Here is a 26,080-nt window from a genome sequence, read left to right as displayed (position 1 = left end):
TTGCTCCCAGTATTTTAGTCAACTCTCATGACACGCATGACTTATAGAGGAAGGATTCTTCTCCACTTTCCCATCAAGGATTGCCTATTTATGATTACCTATCTGAAGTTACAATAGCCATCTTTAGTGAAGGTATGGAGAAGGGAATGGGTAGTGGGAGTGTTTATGGAAGGAAACAGGCCAGTGGGTGAAAGAATTATGCAAGACCTGACAAGAGAGGAAGAATGAGAGGGAGGTAAAGATGTAGGGGTGTGTGAGCAAGTGGGGCTTAGTGATGAATTTAGTGAAGGGGGTTTGCTACTGGTGGAATGTAAATACATTATTACATTCACAGAAAGCACTAAACTTGTAAGGGTTATTAAGTATTACATAGAAAAGGTGAGAAATGTTAGGAGGACAGAACTGGTATCCAAACAGGGATATTGATAGAATGTGATTACAAAGTTATGGCAGTGAGTGTGGCTTACAATGAAAAGGCATGGATGGAGGTTTTCTGGATGAAAATGATTAATATGGTTTTGACTATTATTATATTCTCAGGGAAACGTTACTCGTGTGAGTGTCATATAACGTCTTGGGAATGGGAGACAATGATATCTGATCAAAGAAAGCAGAGGGTAGCTCCAATTCCTTAGATCAAGAGTCTTTCACCTACATCAAGGTACCTTGAAAGGTGATGTGGTTTTGAGATGCATGTTCCCCCATCTTATTTCTTTGAAATCCACATTTCTTAGGTTTCTATTTTTTTTTCAAAAATAACTTTTCTAATTGTCTAAGTGGGAAGAATAACCAGGAAATGTGTTATGTTTGCCTAGGCTTTTGGTCTCTGCTTAGTTATTACATGTTTAACTTCATTATCATGCATCCATCAGAAGTGTGCTAAACACACTTTCTATACTCAAACAAAAGAAGGTACAAAAATTACTACAGAAAATTAAAGTAACAAGGTGATATCTAGTGAACTGTTGTCATAAAGTTATGATATATATTAAGCTTATTACAGGACAAATATACAAGCTTTTCCTGTAAGATAAAAATTAGGGCGATACTGTTACAACCTTTAATATTATTATTATTATTATTATTATCACATGAGTGGGGGAGAGCTACATCCACATGGATCAAACAGCATCTGAGGAACAGCAGATAATAAGGTTGATCCAAAGAAGAGGAGGGTAGCTCCATTTCCTTAGATTAAGAGCCCTTCACCAACATCAAGAGTACCCCCACCAAGGGTAACCTTTAGTAAAGACACCTTTCTAGAAGTTTCCAGTAATCATGTCCACCAATGTAGTTCTGATACAAATTTTAACTTAAAAAAAGGCAACATTTTCTTTAAAAATAGGACTATTATTATTTTACAAATACAGTAGGGCCCCACTTATACGGCTGGTTAGGTTCCAGGCTACCGCTGTAAAGCGGAAACCGCCGTAAAGTGGAACACCCTTTTTTTCCACTTACAAATGCATACAAACACTAGATAACAAGTTTACACTAACATATATTAAGTTAGCAATAGAACCAGGCATCAAAAAACAATAAAAAAGTACAATACACACATAGTGCAATCATTACTTACCTTAAAATATTTATAGTCTTAATCTAGGGTGAGACAAGTAGTATTTATTGTAAGAAATCAAGTGTGGTATGTATGGTAGTCAGCCAGGCTACCATACCAGGCCACCCCACCCACACATACAATTCTATGATATTTAACCCTTTGAGGGTCTCAGGGTCGTTCTCAGGGTCGGCCAAATTTAAAAAAAAAAAATTATTTTCTCTTATGAAAAGATAAAGAATCTTTTCCCGATCATAAAGACACCAAAAGTTTGAAATTTGATAGAAAACTTACGAGATTATGCTCTCGCAAAGTTAGCGGTCTCGGCGATGTTTACGCATCGGCGATTTTGCCCACTTTGAGCCCCATTTTCGGCCAATTTCGCTGTACTAGTCGACAAAAAACATGAATATTTCGCTAGAACTCCATTTTTTCTATCGAATGGTGCAAGAAACTACCCATTTATGAAATTCAACTATCCAGTACAGTGGTCAGAATTTAGCAATTTTGCCAATTTCATACAAATTTCAAAAGATGCCAATTTCCGAATAGGGTCCAGAATAAACAAGAAAGACATTCCTGGCACTAAAATGACATTTCCTCTAGTTATTAGTCACGTCTCAAGGCCCCTCTTATATTCTTTTGCTTTCCATTTTGAATTTTTATTCTCACAAAAAATATAAGATTTACTGTTATGCAGACTACTGCATTAGTGTAAAAAATGGTATAAATATTATTGGTGCACTTGTGAAAGAATATTAGACTCACCAGTTGACGTGTATTGCACGCTTGGCACGATTTGTTTACTTTTGAAGTTTGGTAAAAATCGAACATTTCTGCTACTTTGAGCTCAATTTCAAGGCACCTTTCTTTGTAAAACCAGCCAAAATCATCTCAATTTCTGTAATATGTCTTCCATTCTATAAAATGAGACCAAGAAAACTAGAATACAACAATAAATACCATACGAAAATACACTGCAAAGTCGCTGATTTATTCCAAAAAAATGGTCAAAGTTTTTTTTTTCTCATTATGCACTGTTTGCTGCAGGATTTTTTTTAGACTGTGCACACTGACCACATAGACCCATTCTTTCATATGAAGGCCTACCAGCTTTCTCCCACTAGATTTGAGGCCGCTAGAATTTATGCGTACTAGTACGTCAAAAACCCCTACGCGTAAAACGTACTAGTACGACGAAAACCCTCAAAGGGTTAAGCATCCCAGAGTGATAAAATGTATATACAGTTCACTCATTACTTACCTTAAAATATAGGGTGAGATGAGTAGTATTTATTGTAAAAAATCAAATGTGGTATGTATGGTAGTCAGCCGGGCTACCATACCAAGCCAACCCACCTACACATAATATTCTATTACATTTAAGCATCCCGGAGCGATAAAATGTATATACAGTTCACTCATTACTTACCTTAAAATATTTGTAGTCTTAATGTAGGGTCAGGAGTAAGTAAATGAGATAAAATGAATAAATGAGAGAGAGAAAAAATGAGTGCATGAGAGAGTACAGGTGCAGAGTTATGTAAACAAACCAGGCGAAGGTAAGTTTTGTAAACAAAGTGTACACGTCTGGTTTGTGTACAAGTTACATTGTGTACAGGTTGTCTCTACATTGATACGGTAGAATAAATAAGAACACTCCCATTCTCATGTAACATCATTTTGAGAAGAAATGATGCTCTGAGTGAAGGCAATGGAAATAAGTCACTCTGACTTTTTTGGGTTATCCTAGGTTCTCTACACATATGTTGTTATGTATGATAATCTATGTAACTGTATTTGTGTATACCTGAATAAACTTACATACATACGAAAGGAATAATTTTCTACAGTTACCCCCAGTAACACATTTTCTCTTATGTTAGATTAGAGAAAATGTTATTCTTGGCATCACTTGTACAAGTTATCTGGCTACCACATCTCATATTTATGTTTATTTATTCTATTGTGGGGTGTATTTATCATCTTTTTATGTTATGTATCGTGTTTATTATATAATTTTGAAAAAAATATCATGGATGGATTAATGAAAATGTGTATATTAACGTAATATACAACATTTAATGAGACTCGGTGATTATTATTATCATTTCTAATATGGCGTCACTTGTGCAAGTCGTCTGCTACCACATCTCATATTTATGTTTATTCTATTGTGGGGTGTATTTATCATCTTTTTATGTTATGTATCGTGTTTATTATATAATTTTGAAAAAATATCATAGATGGATTAATGAAAATGTGTATTTAACGTAATATACGACATTTAAATGAGACTCGATGATGATTATTATTATTACTAATATGACGTCTGGAGACATAAGACACTGTTACTGATTTTAATGTGTACCTGCATGCCAGCACAGTATGTAAGTTTATTTAAGTACAGATATACATAAGTATAATTATCCGAGTACAAATAAAATATGAAATAACTTTTAAAAACATTTGAAATTTTGGAGTTTCCAGACAAAATGGAGAGACTTAGTGCTTATTGAGCTCACGAAGAATGTAAACAAACAGGGTGGGGCGTGGTGACCGTATTAGAAAGTCAGGTGGGGGAGCCGTATAGCGAGTTTTGGTCATAATTTGAAATGACCGTATTAGCGGAACGCCGTAAAGTGAAACGCCGTAAAGTGGGGCCCTGCTGTATATTAATACATTTTTAATACAAATTAACTTTATTAAACTTTACAATGAAATTTAGCAAAAGCATCACATTTTTCTCCAAATTCATTCATATTTTTCGCAACTGTAAGCTATACAAGAAATATAATTTTTGCATTTTATAAAGATGGCAATTTTTCACCTGGTATCTTTCCATACTTACTTTTTCTTTTTCTTGTCTTTGGAATTGAGAGTAGAAGGATCAATTCCCTGAGCAATGGCTAGTTGTTTCTTAAGGTCCAGGAGTTTAGCAACCTCAACTCCAATTTCATCCTTAGACACACTGCCTTTGGCTTTAATGGTGCGTACTCTATCACCCTGAAATTAAAATTAAAACTTTTATGGTATTATGCAAAATGAGGTCTTATTCAATATCTCCTACATTAACCCATAAACAAAAAAAAAAATATTCTTTAAGAGGGCGTCAAACCAGATAAAAGTTGTCACACCATTCATGCCCAAAGAGGAGAAAGTGCAAAGTTAGTATGCAGGATGAAACAAGCCTTAAAGTGATATACAATATTACAGAACCTGATAAATGTGATGAGAGGTCTAAGATTAACAGAAGAGAAGGGCATAATTACGAATTACACATTGCAAAAAAACATGAAACATTTATTTACATGTATATTTATAAATTCTATTTATGTAACAAGTTTATTATACTCCATGGGGAAGTGGAAAAGAATCTTTCCTCCCTAAGCCAAACGTGTCATATGAGGCAACTAAAATGCCAGGAGCAAAGGGCTAGTAACCCTTTCTCCTGTATAAATCACTAAGTATAAAAAGGGTGTGTAAAGGTAGATAATTGAAATTGAACATAGATAAGAGTAAGGTGATGAGGATATCAAACAATTTAGATAAAGAAAAATTGGATATTACACTGGGGTAAGGGAGTATGGAAGAAGTGAATGTTTTCAGATATTTGGGAGTTGACTTGTCAGCAGCTAGGCTTATGAAGGATGAGGTTAACTGTAGAATTGATGAAGGAAAAAAGGTGAGTGGTGCATTGAGGTATCTGTGGAGACAAAGAATGTTATCCATGAAGGCAAAGAAGGATATGTACGAGAGTATAGTGGTACCGACACTCTTATATGGGTGTCAAGTATCGGTTGTAAATGCTGCAGCGAGGAGGCAGCTGGAGGCAGTGGAGATGTGTCTAAGAGCAATGTGGGGTGTAAATATTATGCAGAGAATTCGTAGTGTGGAAATTAGGAGCAGGTGTGGAGTTACTAAAAGTATTAGTCAGAGGGCTGAAGAGGGCTGTTGAGGTGGTTTGACTGTTTAGAGAGAAAGACTTGAAGAGCATATAAATCTGTTGAGGAAGGAAGGCAGGGTAGGGCTTCGTCCCCAAAAAGGTTGGAGGATGGGCATAAAGGAGGTTTTGTGGGCAAAGGGCCTGGACTTCCAGCAAGCATGTGTGAGCGTGTTAGATAGGAGTGAATGGAGATGAATGGTTTTTGGGACCTGACAAGCTGTTCGAGCGTGAGCAGGGTAATATTTTGTGAGGGAATTCAGGACAACTGGTTAGCCAGACTTGAGTCTTGGAAATGGGAAGTACCATGTCTGCACTTTAAAGAAGGGGTTTGGGATATTGGCAGTTTGGAGGGACGTCTAAGCTGTTGTATCTGAGCACCTCTGCAAAGACAGTGATTATGTATGAGTGATGGTGAGTGTTGAATGATGATCAAAGTTTTTTCTTTCTTTTGGGGTTTACTTTCTTTTTAGGTCATCCTGCTTCATTTGGATACAGTCAGTACATTGAAAAGAAAATTATTTTGCTCTTACTACCCTTAATTCTTCAAACACACAAATCAATTTTCCTTGCAATATTACTTATTAGTTGCACCAGTAGCAAGAATGTACACACGTCATCTCCCACCGAGGCAGGGTCCCAAAATAACTGGAAACATATCCACCATCATTTACTCAAGTGCTGTCTTGCCAGAAGTGTGCTGAGAACATGTATGCCTACACATACAGTGATGTCACTGACTTTAGAACCTGAAACTTTATGAAAAACCCGGAGATATTAAAGATTTTATCAAACTTTTTATAAGCCTCAATCTTAGGTTATGTGAACACTAAGTTTTCCTATGAATGTGAGCAGTTGCACCACCACATCTGCCTTTTTTGCACCATTTGGCTGACATAATTACAGGATTATTACAGGTATGTCTTGCTACTTCTACTTACACTTAGGTCACACTACACATACATGTACACGTTTATTTATACACACTCATCTGAGTTTTCTTTGATTTTATCTTAATAGTTCTTGGTCTTATTACTTTTCCTTTTATATCCATGGGGAAGTGGAATAAGAATCTTTCCTCCGTAAGCCATGTGTGTTGTAAAAGTCAACTAAAATGCCGGGAACAATGGGCTAGTAACCCCTTTTCCTGTAAAGATTACTAAAAAGAATAAGAAGAAAATTGTCAAAGTGGGAAGTCTGAATGTGTGTGGATGTTGTGCAAATGATAAGAAAGAGATGATTGTGGATGTTATGAATGAGAAGAAGCTGGATGTCCTGGCTTTAAGTGAAACAAAGCTGAAGAGGGTGGGAGAGTTTCAGTGGAGAGGAATAAATGGGATTAGGTCAGGGGTTTCAAATAGAGTTAGAGCTAAAGAAAGAGTTGCAATAATGTTGAAGGATAAGATACGGCAGGAAAAGAGGGACTATAAATGTATTAATTCAAGGATTATGTGGAGTAAAATAAAGGTTGGATGTGAAAAGTGGGTTATAGTAGGTGTATATGCACCTGGAGAAGAGAGAAGTGTAGAGGAGAGAGAGGGATTTTGGGAAATGTTGAGTGAATGTGTGGGGAGTTTTGAACTAAGTGTGAGAGTACTTGTGGTTGGGGATTTCAATGCTAAAGTGGGTAAAAATGTTGTAGAGGGAGTAGTAGGTAAATTTGGGGTGCCAGGGGTAAATGTAAATGAGGAGCCTTTAATTAAGCTATGTGTAGAAAGAGATTTGGTAATAAGTAATACATATTTTATGAAAAAGAGGATAAATAAATATACAAGGTATGATGTAGCACGTAATGAATGTAGTTTGTTAGATTATGTATTGGTGGATAAAAGGTTAATGGGTACGCTCCAGGATGTACATGTTTATAGAGGGGCAACTGATATATCGGATCATTATTTAGTTGTAGCTACAGTTAGAGTAAGAGGTAGATGGACAAGAGGAAGGTGGCAACAACAAGTAGGAGGAAAGTGAAAGTGTATAAACTAAGGGAGGAGGAAGTTCGGGTGAGATATAATCAACTATTGGCAGAAAGGTGGGCTAGTGCAAAGATGAGTAGTGGGGGGTTGGATGAGTTCTAAAAATTCAGTATTAGAATGTGGGGCAGAAGTTTGTGGTTATAGGAGGGTGGGGGCAGGAGGAAAGAGGAGTGATTGGTGGAATGATGAAGTAAAGGGTGTGATAAAAGAGAAAAAGTTAGCTTATGAGAGGTTTTTACAAAGCAGAAATGTTATAAGAAGAGCAGAGTACAGTGGAACCTCAAAAATCGAACGTATCACATATCGAACGTTTCAAAAATAAGACCATTTTATCGGACAAACTGTGTCCCTATTATCGAACGCGCCCCTATTTTCGGACCGCCGGGTACGGGACCTGTCCGCTGGTCCTGCTCTGTCCGCGTCCCCGCACAGGCGCCGTGAGCAGTCTAGCTTTGTTTATGCTTGAGTGAACACTAACCTGCGCTCTCATTCACACATTTTACGATTATTTAATTGTGTTTAGTGCTTGTGGGGCTGTGAAATAAGCTGCCATGGGCCCAAAGAAACTTGCTAGCGGTACCCCTGTGGTAAAGAAAGTGAGAAACACCATAGATGTGAAGATGGAAATAATACAGAAGTATGACATTGGAATGAGACTTGTTGAGCTTGCCAGGATGTACAGAGGACTGTGGACAGTTATTTTGTGAGGCAGAAACAGACGACTGTGGACAGTTATTTTGTGAGACAGAAACAGACGACTGTGGTCAGTTATTTTGTGAGACAGAAACAGACGACTGTGGACAGTTATTTTGTGAGACAGAAACAGACGACTGTGGAGTTATTTTGCGAGACAAACAGACGATTGTGGACAGTTATTTTGTGAGACAGAAACAGAAAACTGTGGACAGTTATTTTGTGAGACAGAAACAGACGACCATGGAGTTATTTTGTGAGACAAACAGGTGATTGTGGACAGTTATTTTGTGAGACAGAAACAGACGACTGTGGATCGTTATTTTGTGAGACAGAAACAGAGGACTGTAGACAGTTATTTTGTGAGACTGGGGTCCAATGACTCTCAAGCTGGTCCTAGTGGCATTAAAATGCAGAGAAGGGAAGCAACCCCAGAGAAGGCTTTGATACCAGAAGTCCTCATGGAGGGGGATTCTCCTTCCAAACAATAACCCCAACTCCCTCTCTCCTCCTCCCTATCTTCCAGATGCCATAACCAATCTTCAATAAAGGTAAGTAAAAATGTTATTTTATATTACTATACATAATTAAAGACTATAGCATTTGTTGTGTGTATGTAAAACTGTAATTAATCTCTATAAAATGTATTTTTTTGTGAATATTTTTGGATTTCTGGAACGGATTAATTGTATTTCCATTATTTCTTATGGGAAATATTGCTTCGAATTTCAGACTTTTCGAATTTAGAACTAGCTCCTGGAACGGATTAAGTTCGAAATTTGAGGTTCCACTGTATATGGAAAGTAAAAGAAAGGTGAAGAGAGTGATGAGAGAGTGCAAAAGGAGAGCAGATGATAGAGTGGGAGAGGCACTGTTAAGAAATTTTAGTGAAATTAAGAAAAATTTTTGGAGTGAGTTAAACAAGTTAAGAAAGCCTAGGGAATGAATCTATTTGTCAGTTAAAAACAGAGTAGGGGAGTTAGTAGATGGGGAGAGGGAGGTATTAGGTAGATGGCGAGAATATTTTGAGGAACTTTTAAATGTTGAGGAAGAAAGGGAGGCGGTAATTTCATGCACTGGCCAAGGAAGTATACCATCTTTTAGGAGTGAAGAAGAGCAGAATGTAAGTGTGGGGGAGGTACGTGAGGCATTACGTAGAATGAAAGGGGGTAAAGCAGCTGGAACTGATGGGATCATGACAGAAATGTTAAAAGCAGGGGGGGATACAGTGTTGGAGTGGTTGGTACTTTTGTTTAATAAATGTACAAAAGAGGGGAAGGTACCTAGGGATTGGCAGAGAGCATGTATAGTCCCTTTATATAAAGGGAAGGGGGACAAAAGAGATTGTAAAAATTATAGAGGAATAAGTTTACTGAGTATACAAGGAAAAGTGTACGGTAGGGTTATTATTGAAAGAATTAGAGGTAAGACAGAATGTAGGACTGCAGATGAGCAAGGAGGTTTCAGAGTGGGTAGGGGATGTGTAGATCAAGTGTTTACATTGAAGCATATATGTGAACAGTATTTAGATAAAAGTAGGGAAGTTTTTACTGCATTTATGGATTTAGAAATGGCATATGATAGAGTGGATAGGGGAGCAATGTGGCAGATGTTGCAAGTACTATATGGAATAGGTGGTAAGTTACTAAATGCTGTAAAGAGTTTATATGAGGATAGTGAGGCTCAGGTTAGGGTGTGTAGAAGAGAGGGAGACTACTTCCCAGTAAAAGTAGGTCTTAGACAGGGATGTGTAATGTCACCATGGTTGTTTAATATATTTATAGATGGGGTTGTAAAAGAAGTAAATGCTAGGGTGTTCGGGAGAGGGGTGGGATTAAATTATGGGGAATCAAATACAAAATGGGAATTGACACAGTTACTTTTTGCTGATGATACTGTGCTTATGGGAGATTCTAAAGAAAAACTACAAAGGTTAGTGGATGAGTTTGGGAGTGTGTGTAAAGGTAGAAAGTTGAAAGTGAACATAGAAAAGAGTAAAGTGATGAGGGCATCAAATGATTTAGATAAAGAAAAATTGGATATCAAATTGGGGAGGAGGAGTATGGAAGAAGTGAATGTTTTCAGATACTTGGGAGTTGACGTGTCGGTGGATGGATTTATGAAGGATGTGGTTAATCATAGAATTGATGAGGGAAAAAAGGTGAGTGGTGCATTGAGGTATATGTGGAGTCAAAAAACGTTATCTATGGAGGCAAAGAAGGGAATGTATGAAAGTATAGTAGTACCAACACTCTTATATAGGTGTGAAGCTTGGGTTGCGAATGCAGCAATGAGGAGGCGGTTGGAGGCAGTGGAGATGTCCTGTCTAAGGGCAATGTGTGGTGTATATATTATGCAGAAAATTCGGAGTGTGGAAATTAGGAGAAGGTGTGGAGTTAATAAAAGTATTAGTCAGAGGGCTGAAGAGGGGTTGTTGAGGTGGTTTGGTCATTTAAAGAGAATGGATCAAAGTAGAATGACATGGAAAGCATTTAAATCTGTAGGAGAAGGAAGGCACGGTAGGGGTCGTCCTCGAAAAGGTTGGAAGGAAGGGGTAACGGAGGTTTTGTGGGCGAGGGGCTTGGACTTCCAGCAGGCGTGCATGAGTGTGTTCGATAGGAGTGAATGGAGATGAATGGTATTTGGGACCTGACTATCTGTTGGAGTGTGAATAGGGTAATATTTAGTGAAGGGATTCAGGGAAACCGGTTATTTTTATATAGCCGGACTTGAGTCCTGGAAATGGGAAGTAGTACAATGCCCGCACTCTGAAGGAGGGGTTTTGGGATATTAGCAGTTTGGAGGGATATGTTGTGTATCTTCATACGTATATGCTTCTAAACTGTTGTGTTCCGAGCAAATCTGCAAAAACAGTGATTATGTGTGAGTGAGGTGAAAGTGTTGAATGATGATGAAAGTATTTTCTTTTTGGGGATTTTCTTTCTTTTTGGGTCACCCTGCCTCGGTGGGAGATGGCCGACTTGTTAAAAAAAAAAAAAAATTAGGGATGTGCTAAAGTATCAGCACTGATGTTGGTATTGGTGGGTATCAACGAATTCTGATGGTAACTATGGGGTATCAGCTAATTTTGATAGTACATGTATCAATAGTGGCAAAATTTTAATATCTCCCCATCCCTACTGCTTTTTTTTTTAACAAGTCGGCCATCTCCCACCGAGGCAGGGTGACCCAAAAAGAAAGAAAATCCCCAAAAAGAAAATACTTTCATCATCATTCAACTCTTTCACCTCACTCACACATAATCACTGTTTTTGCAGAGGTGCTCAGAGCACAAAAGCTTAGAAGCATATACGTACAAAGATACACAACACATCCCTCCAAACTGCCAATATCCCGAAACCCCTCCTTTAGAGTGCAGGCATTGTACTTCCCATTTCCAGGACTCAAGTCCGGCTATATAAAAATAACTGGTTTTCCTGAATCCCTTCACTAAATATTACCCTGCTCACACTCCAACAGATCGTCAGGTCCCAAATATCATTCGTCTCCATTCACTCCTCTCTAACATGCTCATGCACGCCTGCTGGAAGTCCAAGCCCCTCGCCCACAAAATCTCCCTTACCCCTTCCTTCCAACCTTTTCGAGGATGACCCCTACCCCGCTTTCTTTCCCCTACAGATTTAAATGCTCTCCATGTCCTTCTACTTTGATCCATTCTCTCTAAATGACCAAACCACCTCAACAACCCCTCTTCAGCCCTCTGACTAATACTTTTATTAACTCAACACCTTCTCTTAATTTCCACACTCCGAATTTTCTGCATAATATTTACACCACACATTGCCCTTAGACAGGACATCACCACTGCCTCCAACCACCTCCTCGCTGCTGCATTCACAACCCAAGCTTCACACCCATATAAGTGTGTTGGTACTACTATACTTTCAAACATTCCCTTCTTTGCCTCGACAGATAACGTTTTTTGTCTCCACATATACCTCAATGCACCACTCACCTTTTTTTTATTATTATTATCACACTGTCCGATTCCCACCAAGGCAGGGTGGCCCGAAAAAGAAAAACTTTCACCATCATTCACTCCATCACTGTCTTGCCAGAAGGGTGCTTTACACTACAGTTTTTAAACTGCAACATTAACACCCCTCCTTCAGAGTGCAGGCACTGTACTTCCCATCTCCAGGACTCAAGTCCGGCCTGCCGGTTTCCCTGAATCCCTTCATAAATGTTACTTTGCTCACACTCCAACAGCACATCAAGTATTAAAAACCATTTGTCTCCATTCACTCCTATCAAACACGCTCACGCATGCCTGCTGGAAGTCCAAGCCCCTCGCACACAAAACCTCCTTTACCCCCTCCCTCCAACTTTTCCTAGGCCGACCCCTACCCCGCCTTCCTTCCACTACAGACTGATACACTCTTGAAGTCATTCTGTTTCGCTCCATTCTCTCTACATGTCCGAACCACCTCAACAACCCTTCCTCAGCCCTCTGGACAACAGTTTTGGTAATCCCGCACCTCCTCCTAACTTCCAAACTACGAATTCTCTGCATTATATTCACACCACACATTGTCCTCAGACATGACATCTCCACTGCCTCCAGCCTTCTCCTCGCTGCATAATTCATCACCCACGCTTCACACCCATATAAGAGCATTGGTGAAACTATACTCACATACATTCCCCTCTTTGCCTCCAAGGACAAAGTTCTTTGTCTCCACAGACTCCTAAGTGCACCACTCACTCTTTTTCCCTCATCAATTCTATGATTCACTTCATCTTTCATAGACCCATCCGCTGACACGTCCACTCCCAAATATCTGAATACGTTCACCTCCTCCATACTCTCTCCCTCCAATCTGATATCCAATCTTTCATCACCTAATCTTTTTGTTATCCTCATAACCTTACTCTTTCCTGTATTCACCTTTTTCTCCTCATCAATTCTATGATTAACCTCATCCTTCATAAATCCATCCGCCAACACGTCAATTCCCAAGTATCTGAAAACATTCACCTCTTCCATAGTCTTTCTTTTCATTCTTTCAACACACCGGCCGTATCCCACCAAAGCGGGGTGGCCCAAAAGGAAAAACAAAAGTTTCTCCTTTTACATTTAGTAATATATACAGGAGAAGGGGTTACTAGCCCCTTGCTCCTGGCATTTTAGTTGCCTCTTACAACACGCATGGCTTACGGAGGAAGAATTCTGTTCCACTTCCCCATGGAGGTAAGAGGAAATAAACAAGAACAAGAACTAGAAAGAAAATAGAAGAAAACCCAGAGGGGTGCATGTATATATGCTTGTACATGTATGTAAAGTGTGACCTAAGTGCAAATAGAAGTAGCAAGATGTACCTGAAATCTTGCATGTGTATGAGACAGAATAAAAAGACACCAGCAATCCTACCATAATGTAAAACAATTACAGGTTTTCGTTTTACACTCACTTGGCAGGACGGTAGTACCTCCCTGGGCGGTTGCTGTCTACCAACCTACTCCTCCTCCCCAATTTGATATCCAATTTCTCTTTATCTAAATCATTTGATACCCTCATCACCTTACTCTCTTCTATGTTCACTTTCAACTTTCTACCTTTACACACACTCCCAAACTCGTCCACTAAACTTTGCAATTTTTCTTTAGAATCTCCCATAAGCACAGTATCATCAGCAAAAAGCAACTGTGTCAATTCCCATTTTGAATTTGATTACCCATAACTTAATCCCACCCTTCTCCCGAACACCCTAGCATTTACTTCTTTTACAACCCCATCTATAAATATATTAAACAACCATGGTGACAGTACACATCCCTGTCTAAGACCTACTTTTACAGGGAAGTACTCTCCCTCTCTTCTACACACCCTAACCTGAGCCTCACTATTCTCATAAAAACTCTTTACAGCATTTAGTAACTTACCACCTATTCCATATACAGGAAGGCCCCACTTATATGGCTGGTTAGGTTCCAGGCTACCGCCGTAAAGCGGAAACCGCCGTAAAGTGGAACACCCTTTTTTTCCACTTACAAATGCATACAAACACTAGATAACAAGTTTACACTAACATATATTAAGTTAGCAATAGAACCAGGCATCAAAAAACACTAAAAAAGTACAATACACACATAGTGCACTCATTACTTACCTTAAAATATTTATAGTCTTAATCTAGGGTGAGACAAGTAGTATTTATTGTAAGAAATCAAGTGTGGTATGTATGGTAGTCAGCCAGGCTACCATACCAGACCACCCCACCCACACATACAATTCTATGATATTTAAGCATCCCAGAGCGATAAAATGTATATACAGTTCACTCATTACTTACCTTAAAATATAGGGTGAGATGAGTAGTATTTATTGTAAAAAATCAAGTGTGGTATGTATGGTAGTCAGCCGGGCTACCATACCAGGCCAACCCACCTACACATAATATTCTATTACATTTAAGCATCCCAGAGCGATAAAATGTATATACAGTTCACTCATTACTTACCTTAAAATATTTGTAGTCTTAATGTAGGGTCAGGAGTAAGTAAATGAGATAAAACGAATAAATGAGAGAGAGAAAGAATGAGTGCATGAGAGAGGACAGGCGCAGAGTTATGTAAACAAACCAGGCGAAGGTAAGTTTTGTAAACGAAGTGTACACGTCTGGTTTGTGTACAAGTTACATTGTGTACAGGTTGTCTCTACATTGATACGGTAGAATAAATAAAGAAGAACACTCCCATTCTCATGTAACATCATTTTGAGAAGAAATGATGCTCTGAGTGAAGGCAATGGAAATAAGTCACTCTGACTTTTTTGGGTTATCCTAGGTTCTCTACACATATGTTGTTATGTATGATAATCTATGTAACTGTATTTGTGTATACCTGAATAAACTTACTTACATACATACGAAAGGAATAATTTTCTACAGTTACCCCCAGTAACACATTTTCTCTTATGTTAGATTAGAGAAAATGTTATTCTTGGCATCACTTGTACAAGTTATCTGGCTACCACATCTCATATTTATGTTTATTTATTCTATTGTAGGGTGTATTTATCATCTTTTTATGTTATGTATCGTGTTTATTATATAATTTTGAAAAAAATATCATGGATGGATTAATGAAAATGTGTATATTAACGTAATATACAACATTTAATGAGACTCGGTGATTATTATTATTATTATTAGCATTTCTAATATGGCGTCACTTGTGCAAGTCGTCTGCTACCACATCTCATATTTATGTTTATTTATTCTATTGTGGAGTGTATTTATCATCTTTTTATGTTACGTATCGTGTTTATTATATAATTTTGAAAAAATATCATAGATGGATTAATGAAAATGTGTATTTAACGTAATATACGACATTTAAATGAGACTCGATGATTATTATTATCATTACTAATATGACATCTGGAGACATAAGACACTCTTACTGATTTTAATGTGTACCTGCACGCCAGCACAGTATGTAAGTTTATTTAAGTACAGGTATACATAAGTATAATTATCAGAGTATATATAAAATATGAAATAACTTTTAAAAACATTTGAAATTTTGGAGTTTCCAGACAAAATGGAGAGACTTAGTGCTTACTGAGCTCACGAAGAATGTAAACAAACAGGGTGGGGCACGGTGACCGTATTAGAAAGTCAGGTGGGGGGAGCCGTATAGCGAGTTTTGGTCATAATTTGAAATGACCGTATTAGCAGAATGCCGTAAAGTGAAACGCCGTAAAGCGGGGCCCTGCTGTACTTGCAACATGTGCCATTGCTCCCCTACCCACTCTATCACATGCCTATTCTAAATCCATAAATGTAACAAAAACTTACCTACCTTTATCTAAATACTGTTCACATATATGCTTCAATGTAAACACTTGATCTAAACATCCCCTACCCACTCTAAAACCTCCTTGCTCATCCGCAATCCTACATTCTGTCTTACCTCTAATTCTTTCAATAATAACCCTACCGTACACTTTTCCTTGTATACTCAGTAAACTTATTCCTCTATAATTTTTACAATCTCTTTTGTCCCCCTTCCCTTTATATAAAGTTACTATACATGCTCTGCCGATCCCTAGGTACCTTCCCCTCTTTCATACATTAAACAAAAATACCAACCATGGGGTAGGGGTCAGCCTAGGAAAGGTTGGAGGGAGGGGGTAAAGGTGGTTTTGTGTGCGAGGGGCTTGGACTTCCAGCAGGCATGCGTGAGCTTGTTTGATAGGAGTGAATGGAGACAAATGGTTTTTAATACTTGACGTGCTGTTGGAGTGTGAGCAAAGTAACATTTATGAAGGTGTTCAGGGAAACCGGCAGGCCGGACTTGAGTCCTGGAGATGGGAAGTACAGTGCCTGCACTCTGAAGGAGGGGTGTTAATGTTGCAGTTTAAAAACTGTAGTGTAAACCACCCTTCTGGCAAGACAGTGATGGAGTGAATGATTGTGAAAGTTTTTCTTTCTCGGGCCACCCTGCCTTGGTGGGAATCGGCCAGTGTGATAATAAAAAAAAAATACACACACACACACACACGTCAGCATAGTTGCTGATCCCTGTGTTGTATAGCATATTAGTATCATCCATGTGCTTTAGACAGGAGATCCCTTTTAGGCCTGTGACTTTGTGTGACATCACGGGATGCGCATGTGTACGGTCGTACCTCTGCCTCTCTCTCAGTCGGCGTAGACATCCAGGCTAAGACAGGTAGAGGCTGGGCTCCACGTTCATCATCACAGTCTGACAATACATCTTACCATCCAACAAGTGTGTCTACCTTCAACCCTCGATATCTCCATTTAAGAACCCCTACGATAAATGGTGCCAGCGGTGTGGGCGTAAAATTGATAATTACGCTGATGTACGGAGATTTCTTTCGACCAGCAAGACGGCCATTTCGTGTCACCAGTAGGCCGACCTAGCCAGCCTGCTACCTCAAGTCAGCTACTCTCCCAAGCTCCTACCAGCTTCTACACCATTCACTGGTCAGTCTCTTTGTATTAGTGTTTATCTGCTTATTTGCATCACTCCCGAGGGGTTGACCCGAGTTTGCAAAATAAGCCAGCTTCCAGTCTGTGGTGAGGGAGCCCAGTCAAGCCTAGTCTACTTCATCCAGTTCTGTTGCCTGCCAAGCCAGCTTCCATCCCTGCTGTGCTCATCGTGTGAAGTTATCAAGCTATTCTGTGTGAAGGGTTAAGATAAGCCAGCTAGCAACTAACCCAGGTGTCTTACCCCAGTACTCAAGCAAGCCACGTGAGTAGTCTTCATCGCTTGTGATTCAAGCTCCAAGCCATTCTGAGTGCTCTTTTTCATCCTTGTGGTGTTGTGGTATTTCATGGGTGTATTTTAAGGTAGCCAGCTTAGAATATCTTTGCGGCAGTGTGGCTGTTCTCAGTGAGGCTTACGCCATTCAACCCATAGGCCCAACCACCCACGACCACGTGTGTCTCACCACGCGGTCTCAGATGCCTCACTAAGCCATAACCCACAAACCCAACCACTCTCACTGTGTTGTGGTACTCACCCAACCTCTACCAGTGTTTTGGTGCACTACTAAGGGTTATAGCACCATATTTTAAGGACCACATAGGGGGTCAAGAGCTAGAGTGTGTCTTCAACAGTGGCGCCACCGTTAAAAGTCTCCTGTGTGAGTTCATCGTCGATGTAAGCGCAATTCTACGATCACGTGTGCAGAGGACAGCAGCAAGACGACATAAACAATCCTCTACTCTCCACTACCATCTACCTCATTCTACACCAAGTCGTTACAGCGTTAATATTTTTTTTTTCATAGAGACATTTGCGAGTGTTGAGACATTTCTTTTGTTTCCAGTGATTTTTTTTTCTTAGTGACACTCAGTGACTCTCGATCAGACTCAGTGTTTGTTTGCAATATTTTTTTTTTTATCTCTTTAATTCAGTGTTAATTTTCGTGCATTATCTTATGTCTGTTGTGTTGTGTGTCTTTTTATACACTTGAAGTAAGTACCTTAGTGTTTTTCCTTTGTTGTGTGTGCAACATATGAGCAATATAGAATTTGTTTCCACTTCAGAATCACCTTGTGTTCTCAGTATTCCAGTGAAGTATTTCAGTAATTTATCAGCTTTATTCTGCATCACAACTCAGTGTTGTCTCAGTTATATATATTCTGCATCACAACTTAGTGTTGTCTGTTATATTTTTTTTTTCTTCCCAGCATTTGTGTATTCTTGTTTTGTTCCCTGTGTGTTGAACATTCTTGTGTTCATATTCTTTCATTTAGCCAGTGTCTAATTTGTCTTATTTCCACAGACAATAGTGCCATTATTTTGTGCAAGCAAGAAATCATTTTTACAAAATTTTTCACACACCAAGTTTCATTGCAAGAAAATTCTAGTATTGTGTTTATGTTGATGTGTTGTGTTCTGCATCACTGTAAGTGTTCAAACCTTTTTGTTGTGTGTTTTAGCACCTATTATTTTTCATGTTTCATTGAACAAATTCACTCTTAGTGCAATTTTTAAGTTCTTCTTTTAGAGTAAATTGTTCTTTTGCTTGTTAAGTGTTGCTTGAGTGCAGTTAAGAGTTAAAGTGTTCCCTAAGTTCATTCCTTGATATATTTCTTTTCTTGTGTGTGTAATAATTTTTTTATGATTGCACATTGACTCATTTTGCAATAATTCTTGTGCAAATACTGTGTTGCCATTAAAGTTTTCTTGCAGAAATTTTATGCAGTACTTGTTGATTAGCCATTGTTATTTTGCAACATTGCTACAGTTTATTTCAGTGCAGTTTATTATGCTCTGTTCTGTGCATAATATTTTATTCTTTGTGTGCCATTTTATTTTATTTCACTGATTTGTGTCTCAGTTTTATTTTTGCACAAGTTTTATTGAGTCCATTTTATCATTTTATTGTGTGTTTCCCTATTGCATTGAAAGTAAAGACAACTCACTGTGCCATTCATTCAATTTAAAGTATAAGTTGAGCAAATTAGATTTGAGTAAAGTACAAGTTCTCTTGATTTTCAAAGTGTTATTTGTTCAGTTGCATATTTTTCTTGTGTGAGTTCTATGCTTACTGTGTGACCTGTCAATTTTTAATTACTTATGCAGAATAGTTAAGCATTTTTTTTTCCCATTTAAGTTCATTGTGTTGTGTGTTCCTCAGCTACATTTTCTTTTGTTTCTCTAAATTCTTGTTTTACATTTTTGCAAATATGTCTCAAGTTTTCTCAAGCGATGCCTTAGCACATGCTGCTAGTACAACCATTAATGTGTCAGCCCAAAATTCGAGTAACTCCTTATCAAACAATAGATATACTCAGACTTCTAGCCTGCGTAATTTCAGTCGTGATTCGTATGATGCTATGCCATTGTTCAATGGTAATCCAGACAACCTTGAAGGTTGGTTTACCGCAGTTAGAGCCAGAGCTGATGCTTCAGTTGATGGTCTTCCATCTGAGAGTTGTTTGATCAGTATCGGAAAGGAGAGTCTAGCCCGTTCTCCAGCAGCCTCACATGTATTTAACTTAATTTGTATGAAGGACTTTCAAGATCTAACCAGGTGGCAAGATTATGAACAGTTAATTCGCAATTATCTTGAACTGGTGCGAGAAACCGATCCGTTCGTTGTTCTCAAAGAATTAGTTTGCACAGCTCCGAGACCAGAAGAGTCATTAGATGAGTTTGCTCTTCGTCTTAATAACCTAATGTCCTCATTCGTTAAAGCAGGTCAAAATTCCAAGTACCTTAAAGATAACGATAAACCAGCCCTTGATGGGTTTGCCAAATTAGCTGCATTTGGAGTTATTAAACAACTAATGCCACCGACATCTATGTATGTATACAATTCAAGACCGCTTGCAGCTCTAATCCATGTACGAAATTTGTGTCCTGAGGGAACCTTCCCTTATCGTAAGTCTATGCCAAAAACCTTGTCCACTCCTGTACTTCCTCTAGTTTGTGCTACTACCAAAACTCCCAACCTTAATCACTCGCGTTCATCATCCAAAGCAAGTGTTAAGAGCCATCATTCCTGTAGCACCCGTAGTATGTACAGTACCCACAGTCAAAGAACTTGCTACAATTGTGGTTACCATGGCCATATTGCTATTAATTGTCATGACAGTCACCCTAAGAAGCATCGTACTGATGATGAGTACCAGTCAGATCTTCCCTACTGTACTTATCATAGAATTCATGGACATGACACATCTGAGTGCAATGCTCTTTACAACATGCAGTACTTTAGATCCTTCCGTGGCCGTTCTAACCGCAGAGCCAGGAGAGGAAACATACGTCGTGGTTCACAAACTAACCAGAACCAGGCTCATTCTTCCAATTCGGGGGAATCCGAGCGCCCAAGTCTACTCGTCCAGTCGTGACAGAAGTAGGTGATAACGAGTACACCATCCCAGTCCAAAATTCCTATGAAGCCTTAGCCAGCCTTGAGATTGACAGCCCTGCTGTTGATGCTGCTTCACACGTCTCTGACGTAGAGGAATTTGGGGATGAAGTAGAAAATGCCTTCTCCGATGACAACCCACCTTTCTGTTTGCATATAACTCCTAACGAAACGATTGGTCCTTTAGTACAAGCTTCTGTCCATAATGCGCCCGTTCATGTGTTCATGGACTCTGGTGCGCAAGTTAATATCATTAGGTCTAGCTTGTTTAAAGAGAAGCAGTTACGACGTGTCCTCCTCGTTGAACCAACTACTGTAACCTCCCTTAGTGGAGTAGCTGGTTCCCTTCTGCGAGACCGAGGTCAGACTTCGCTCACCTTTACTATCCAAGGCAGAGACTTTACTGCTGCTTTTCTTGTTGTAGACCAGATTACTTTCCCTGGTGACCTTCTACTGGGATTTGCTTCCATGCGAGACTTACGCATTGTGCTTGACCCGTACCGATGGCATGCCCAAATTGACGACTTGATCGTTCCATTCTGGGGTTACCAGCTTGGATCAGAAATCTGTCATACTGCTGCAGAGTATGATGTACGTATTAAGTCCTTACAAGCCAATGCATTCTCCAGTAGCGTACCCAAGCGGTCAGGCACTAGTAACTCTGTCACTCCCATCTGTGTTCCGCCTACACCTTCAGACTTGCAAGATAGTGTTCCATTGCCTCAAGTGTCCGAGGACACTCAGACTGCCTTGAGTGCACAGCCTATCCCTGCAATGACTGCTAGTTCGAGTAGTAGTTTCTCCACAGGGGATGCCTTGTCAGAAAACGATTACTCGAAACTAGTAATGCCATCTCTTGTTGATGTCACATGCCGTCTGCAGAAAGACGTCTCTGTTGCGGCTAGTGTTCTCACTAGTGTGTCTGTTGTTGTTCCTAATGTTCCAGATGGTGATAACGTCCTAGTTGACAGTGATTCCTGCAAGGTCAAGGGTTTATTTGTTGAACCTTCCTTACATGTTGTAAGAGACAGTAAGATCCATTTACTCCTTGCTAACACTTCGGGTCACGGTGCTCGTCTCAGAGCAAATACCAACCTTGTTGACCTAGTTCACTATCCTTACCCTGTTCAAGTACAGGATGACGTGCCACCTGACCAGTGGGTCGGTGCTATTTCAACAGTGGAGACCTCATCCACTCCGCTGGGTCAATCTATCCCACCAGTTGAGGAGAAAGACTTATCTCCCACTGATTTTCCAGACGAAGTCCAGCGCTTGTTGATGCTGTTGAACAAACGTCGTAAAGCCATTGCCTTACCAGGTGAGAAGATGGGTATAACGAACTTATTGTCCCATCGTATTCCACTTGAACCTGGTACTAGACCTATTTATATACCTGCGTACAGAATGCCCCATTCCCAAGTTGCTGTCGCAGAGGAACTGATCAATCAAATGCTCAATGATGGAGTTACTGCACATAGCAATTCACCCTGGAATGTGCCCTTGATCCTAGTGCCTAAGAAGGACAGCATTTGGCGCCCGGTGATTGACTTGAGGAAGTTAAATGCGAAAACCATTCCAGATCGCTTCCCACTTCCTGTACTAGGTGACCTTTTACGCAATATCGGATAACAAAGTCTTCTCAACCCTGGACTTGTTACAAGGGTTTTGGCAAGTCCCTCTTCACGAGGACAACCAAGAGTTAACTGCATTCTCCACTCCCACAGGTCATTATCACTTCCTCCATATGGCGTTTGGATTACGATCGTCTCCTATCACGGTCTCTAGACTCATGACCAACATCTTTAGAGGTCTTATAGGTAAAGCACTTATGGTGTACTTAGACGACGTAATCGTCATGTCCGAAGACGTGGACACACACCTGAAAAGACTTGATACAGTACTTGGCAAGCTTGAAGAAGCCAATTTAAAGATCAAACTGTCCAAATGTCAATTTTTCAGATCAGAAATTAAGTTTCTTGGTCACGTAGTCACTCCTAGAGGGGTTACGACTGATCAAAGTAAAGTAACTGCAGTACTAAATTTTCCAACTCCCAAAACTGCTGATGCCATAAGATCCTTTGTGGGCTTAGCAGGTTTTTATAGATCTTTCATTGCCAATTTTTCTTCCATAGCTGCTCCGCTAACTGAATTGCTTAAGAAAGATGCTCCTTTTGTTTGGACCTTCCATCAAGAAAGAGCATTCCAAACTCTAAAAGAAAAGTTAACAGCTGCTCCAATTTTGAAATTCCCAGATTTTTCTAAGCCCTTCTATCTGACAACTGATGCTAGTTCAATTGGCATAGGTGCCGTACTAGCTCAGAAGACTGATGGCAAGTACAACGCAGTTGCATTTGCTAGCCGAGTCCTTACGAAGGCTGAACGTAATTATACAGTAACGGAGCAAGAAGCTTTAGCAATAGTATGGTCTTTAAAGCACTTCCGAGACATTATTTACCAGTACCCTGTTCATGTCTTGACAGACCATGCGCCACTGATACGTTTATTCCAGAACAAACAGCCTACTGGAAGGTTAGCCAGACGGACCTTGACTATCCAAGAGTTCAATCCCACTTTTGAACATTTACCTGGCAAGTCGAATGTAGTCACAGATGCTTTATCGCGACACGTTAGTGTAGTTACTGCAGATCCTCCATTTACTGTCGAGGATGTCAAAAATGCCCAAAGAACAGATCCCATGTGGTCTGGTGTGATTCGATTCCTGCTCCAGGAAGATCTTATTCTTACTGTGAAGCCACCAGCACCCATTAGTGACTTTGTAATGAGCCAAGAATTACTGTATCGAACAGCCGAGTTGGGTACTCCAAGTAGAAGAGTGTACCAGTTAGTAATTCCACAGTCACTAGTGAACGTAGCTCTGCAGCTAGTTCATGATGCACCAGGTGTTGCACACCCTGGTATGGATCGTTCTGTGAAACAAGCCAGAATGAAATACTTTTGGCCACGTATGGCAACTGACATTTCCGAGTATGTTAAGAAATGTAGTGTCTGTATGCAACATAAAGGAAATGTCAATGGTCCTAATCCTATCCAAGTGTACCCAACCACTAGCGAACCGTGGGAAAGAGTTGCCCTTGACTTGTTAACCAATTTTAAATGTTCCCTCCAAGGCAACAAACATCTGTGTGTTATGGTAGACCATTTCACCAGATATTGTGAGTTAGTTCCTATTGCAGATAAGACTGCAGAGACAGTAGCTAAAGCGTTTAAAGAACGCATTATCTGCAGGCATACCACCCCAAAGTCCTTAGTAACAGATAATGGAGGTGAATTCTGTAATGAGATTCTTGAAAATTTGTGTACTTTATACAAGATCTCTAAATCCACCATTGTTCCTCATCATCCTGCCAGCAATGGGTTAGCCGAAAGAACCAATAAGAAAGTACTTGATGTCCTGAGAGCCACTATCAACCCCAATAGTGAAACTTGGGATGAAGTCATACCAGATGTCCAATGTGCCATAAATTCTGCTTACAATGCTTCCATAGGTGATACTCCACATTATGTATTGTATGGTGTAGACAAGCGTTTACCCTATGAGTTGTTATATTCCACTCCGAAACCTAATTACAACCCTGATGATTTCGTAGCAACTCGTACCAGCATGGCTCAAAGTGTTTTTAGAAGAAACCGTGAAACACTTCACAAATCAACAGCAAAATTTACTAGAGTAACTAATAGCCGTGCTAAGCCATCAAAAGTAAAAAAGTAGGTTCAAGAGTAATGCTGACAAATTTCAACAAAACATCCGCAATGCCTAAGCTCGATCAAAAAGTTTGTCGGACCTTATCGAGTTGTAGAACATATCTCTGGTAATAAGTATAAGGTTAGAGAAATTAGTACTGGCAAGTACAAAGAATCGCATTTAGATCATATGAAATTAGTATGCGATGTTGATGATATTGCTACCCAGACTAATGTGACAGATGCTGAAAATCCTCTTGACTCTGTACCCTCAACCTCAAATACTCAGTCACATAATCAACCTTAATGTCGTTACTCCTTGCGTACTCGACAAGTAATGAGAAACCCACAAGTATCTTTTGTAGATACTCATTCAGATCTCCCTCAGTCAAGGCATGTGTTAGCCATTGCAGAGGAATTCGATCCTCCCAGAGATGATAACCATTCTGCATATGTAAACCTCACCCTCGCAGAATTGGGTTTAAATGTACATAGTCTGTATAACTAGATGTCCGAGATGAAGTAAATTGTCAACTGTTTGTTATTAACTGATTAGTTTTTTCAGAATTTTTTTTTTTTTTCGTATTCACGTTCCCTCCGTATTCTGAGAATTGACAGTAATCGTCTGAGTGCACCAGATGCCTTTGCTGTTACTTTCACCTTGTATATATATATTTATTCTTCCTCAGAATCCGTAGAGTGCATGAATACAGATCGATCGATCAATTCCATCCATATTGTACAATGATTTGTTCTTATAGTTTGTAATGCATTACGTTAAAACTCATTATGTTAAAAGTGATTACGTTAACATCCACTACGTAAAACTCATTTTGTTAACACCCATTATGATACCATCCACTAATTCTAAGTTATATACATGAATTTGTTATTGTATAGAATCAGCACAGAACCGCCTGCCTGTTCAGCCTATTGATAGTAGTGTATGTCGAGACGACATACGTAACATGACCGAGCTGTCAGCATAGCTGCTGATCCCTGTGTTGTATAGCATATTAGTATCATCCATGTGCTTTAGATAGGAGATCCCTTTTAGGCCTGTGACTTTGTGTGATGTCACGGGATGCGCATGTGTACGGTCGTACCTCTGCCTCCCTCTCAGTCGGCGTAGACATCCAGGCTAAGACAGGCAGAGGCTGGGCTCCACGTTCATCATCACAGTCTGACAATATATGTTACCATCCAACAAGTGTGTCTACCTTCAACCCTCCATATCTCCATTTAAGAACCCCTACAATACACACACACACACACACACACACACACACACACACACACACACACACACACAAACAAACAAACAAACAAAATCTTTGCACTATTGTGACTAACATAAAGAAGAGGGAAGCTTAGATCAAACTGCCATCTCACTAGCTGTGAAGCAACGATTGATGTATGCTTCCTCCCTACTTACATAGAAAATAATACACTATTAGGAAGACTTTACCTGTTGTGCAACTAAAACCTGGAGATGATTCACATCTTTTTCATCTAGTGCACCATTGAGGCCAGCATGAGTGCTAAGGGGAATGTGTTCCACTTTTGCAGCATTTACTCCTGCTTTCTTCTTTTTGTCCTTAGCAGGAGTAGCAGTGTTAAGTCCCTGTGCAGCTGCTAGCCGGCCCTTCAAACTTATTAAAGTTGCTACTTCTGCAGCTACAACATCCTTGCCAGCATTACCACTTTCCTTTAGCTTTCTTACCTTATTTCCCTGAAATACATAAAAATCACATTTTAATAACACTAAACAATCACACAAGAATATGTACTAACTCAAGTTAACTGTGAAAAATTTTGCAGTTACCATA

At 39.5% G+C, this 26,080-nt stretch overlaps 1 protein-coding gene across 2 annotated transcripts in view; it reads right to left on the bottom strand.

Annotated features, from left to right (window-relative positions):
- The window catches only part of MetRS (methionyl-tRNA synthetase 1), a 33,290-nt gene that overhangs the window by 4,881 nt on the left and 2,329 nt on the right, over window positions 1–26,080 (bottom strand). For both annotated transcript variants that reach the window (XM_070087352.1, XM_070087353.1), the window contains exons 2-3: window positions 25,720–25,983; window positions 4,410–4,564 (exon numbers count right to left, since the gene is read on the bottom strand). In XM_070087352.1, the coding sequence (XP_069943453.1) occupies window positions 4,410–4,564; window positions 25,720–25,983 (419 nt within the window). The remainder of the gene's footprint in view (window positions 1–4,409; window positions 4,565–25,719; window positions 25,984–26,080) is intronic.

The sequence above is a fragment of the Cherax quadricarinatus genome, chromosome 21 (genome assembly GCF_038502225.1).
Source record: "Cherax quadricarinatus isolate ZL_2023a chromosome 21, ASM3850222v1, whole genome shotgun sequence".
Classification (NCBI taxonomy): Eukaryota; Metazoa; Arthropoda; class Malacostraca; order Decapoda; family Parastacidae; genus Cherax; species Cherax quadricarinatus.
This window is presented reverse-complemented; position numbering and strand designations above follow the sequence as displayed.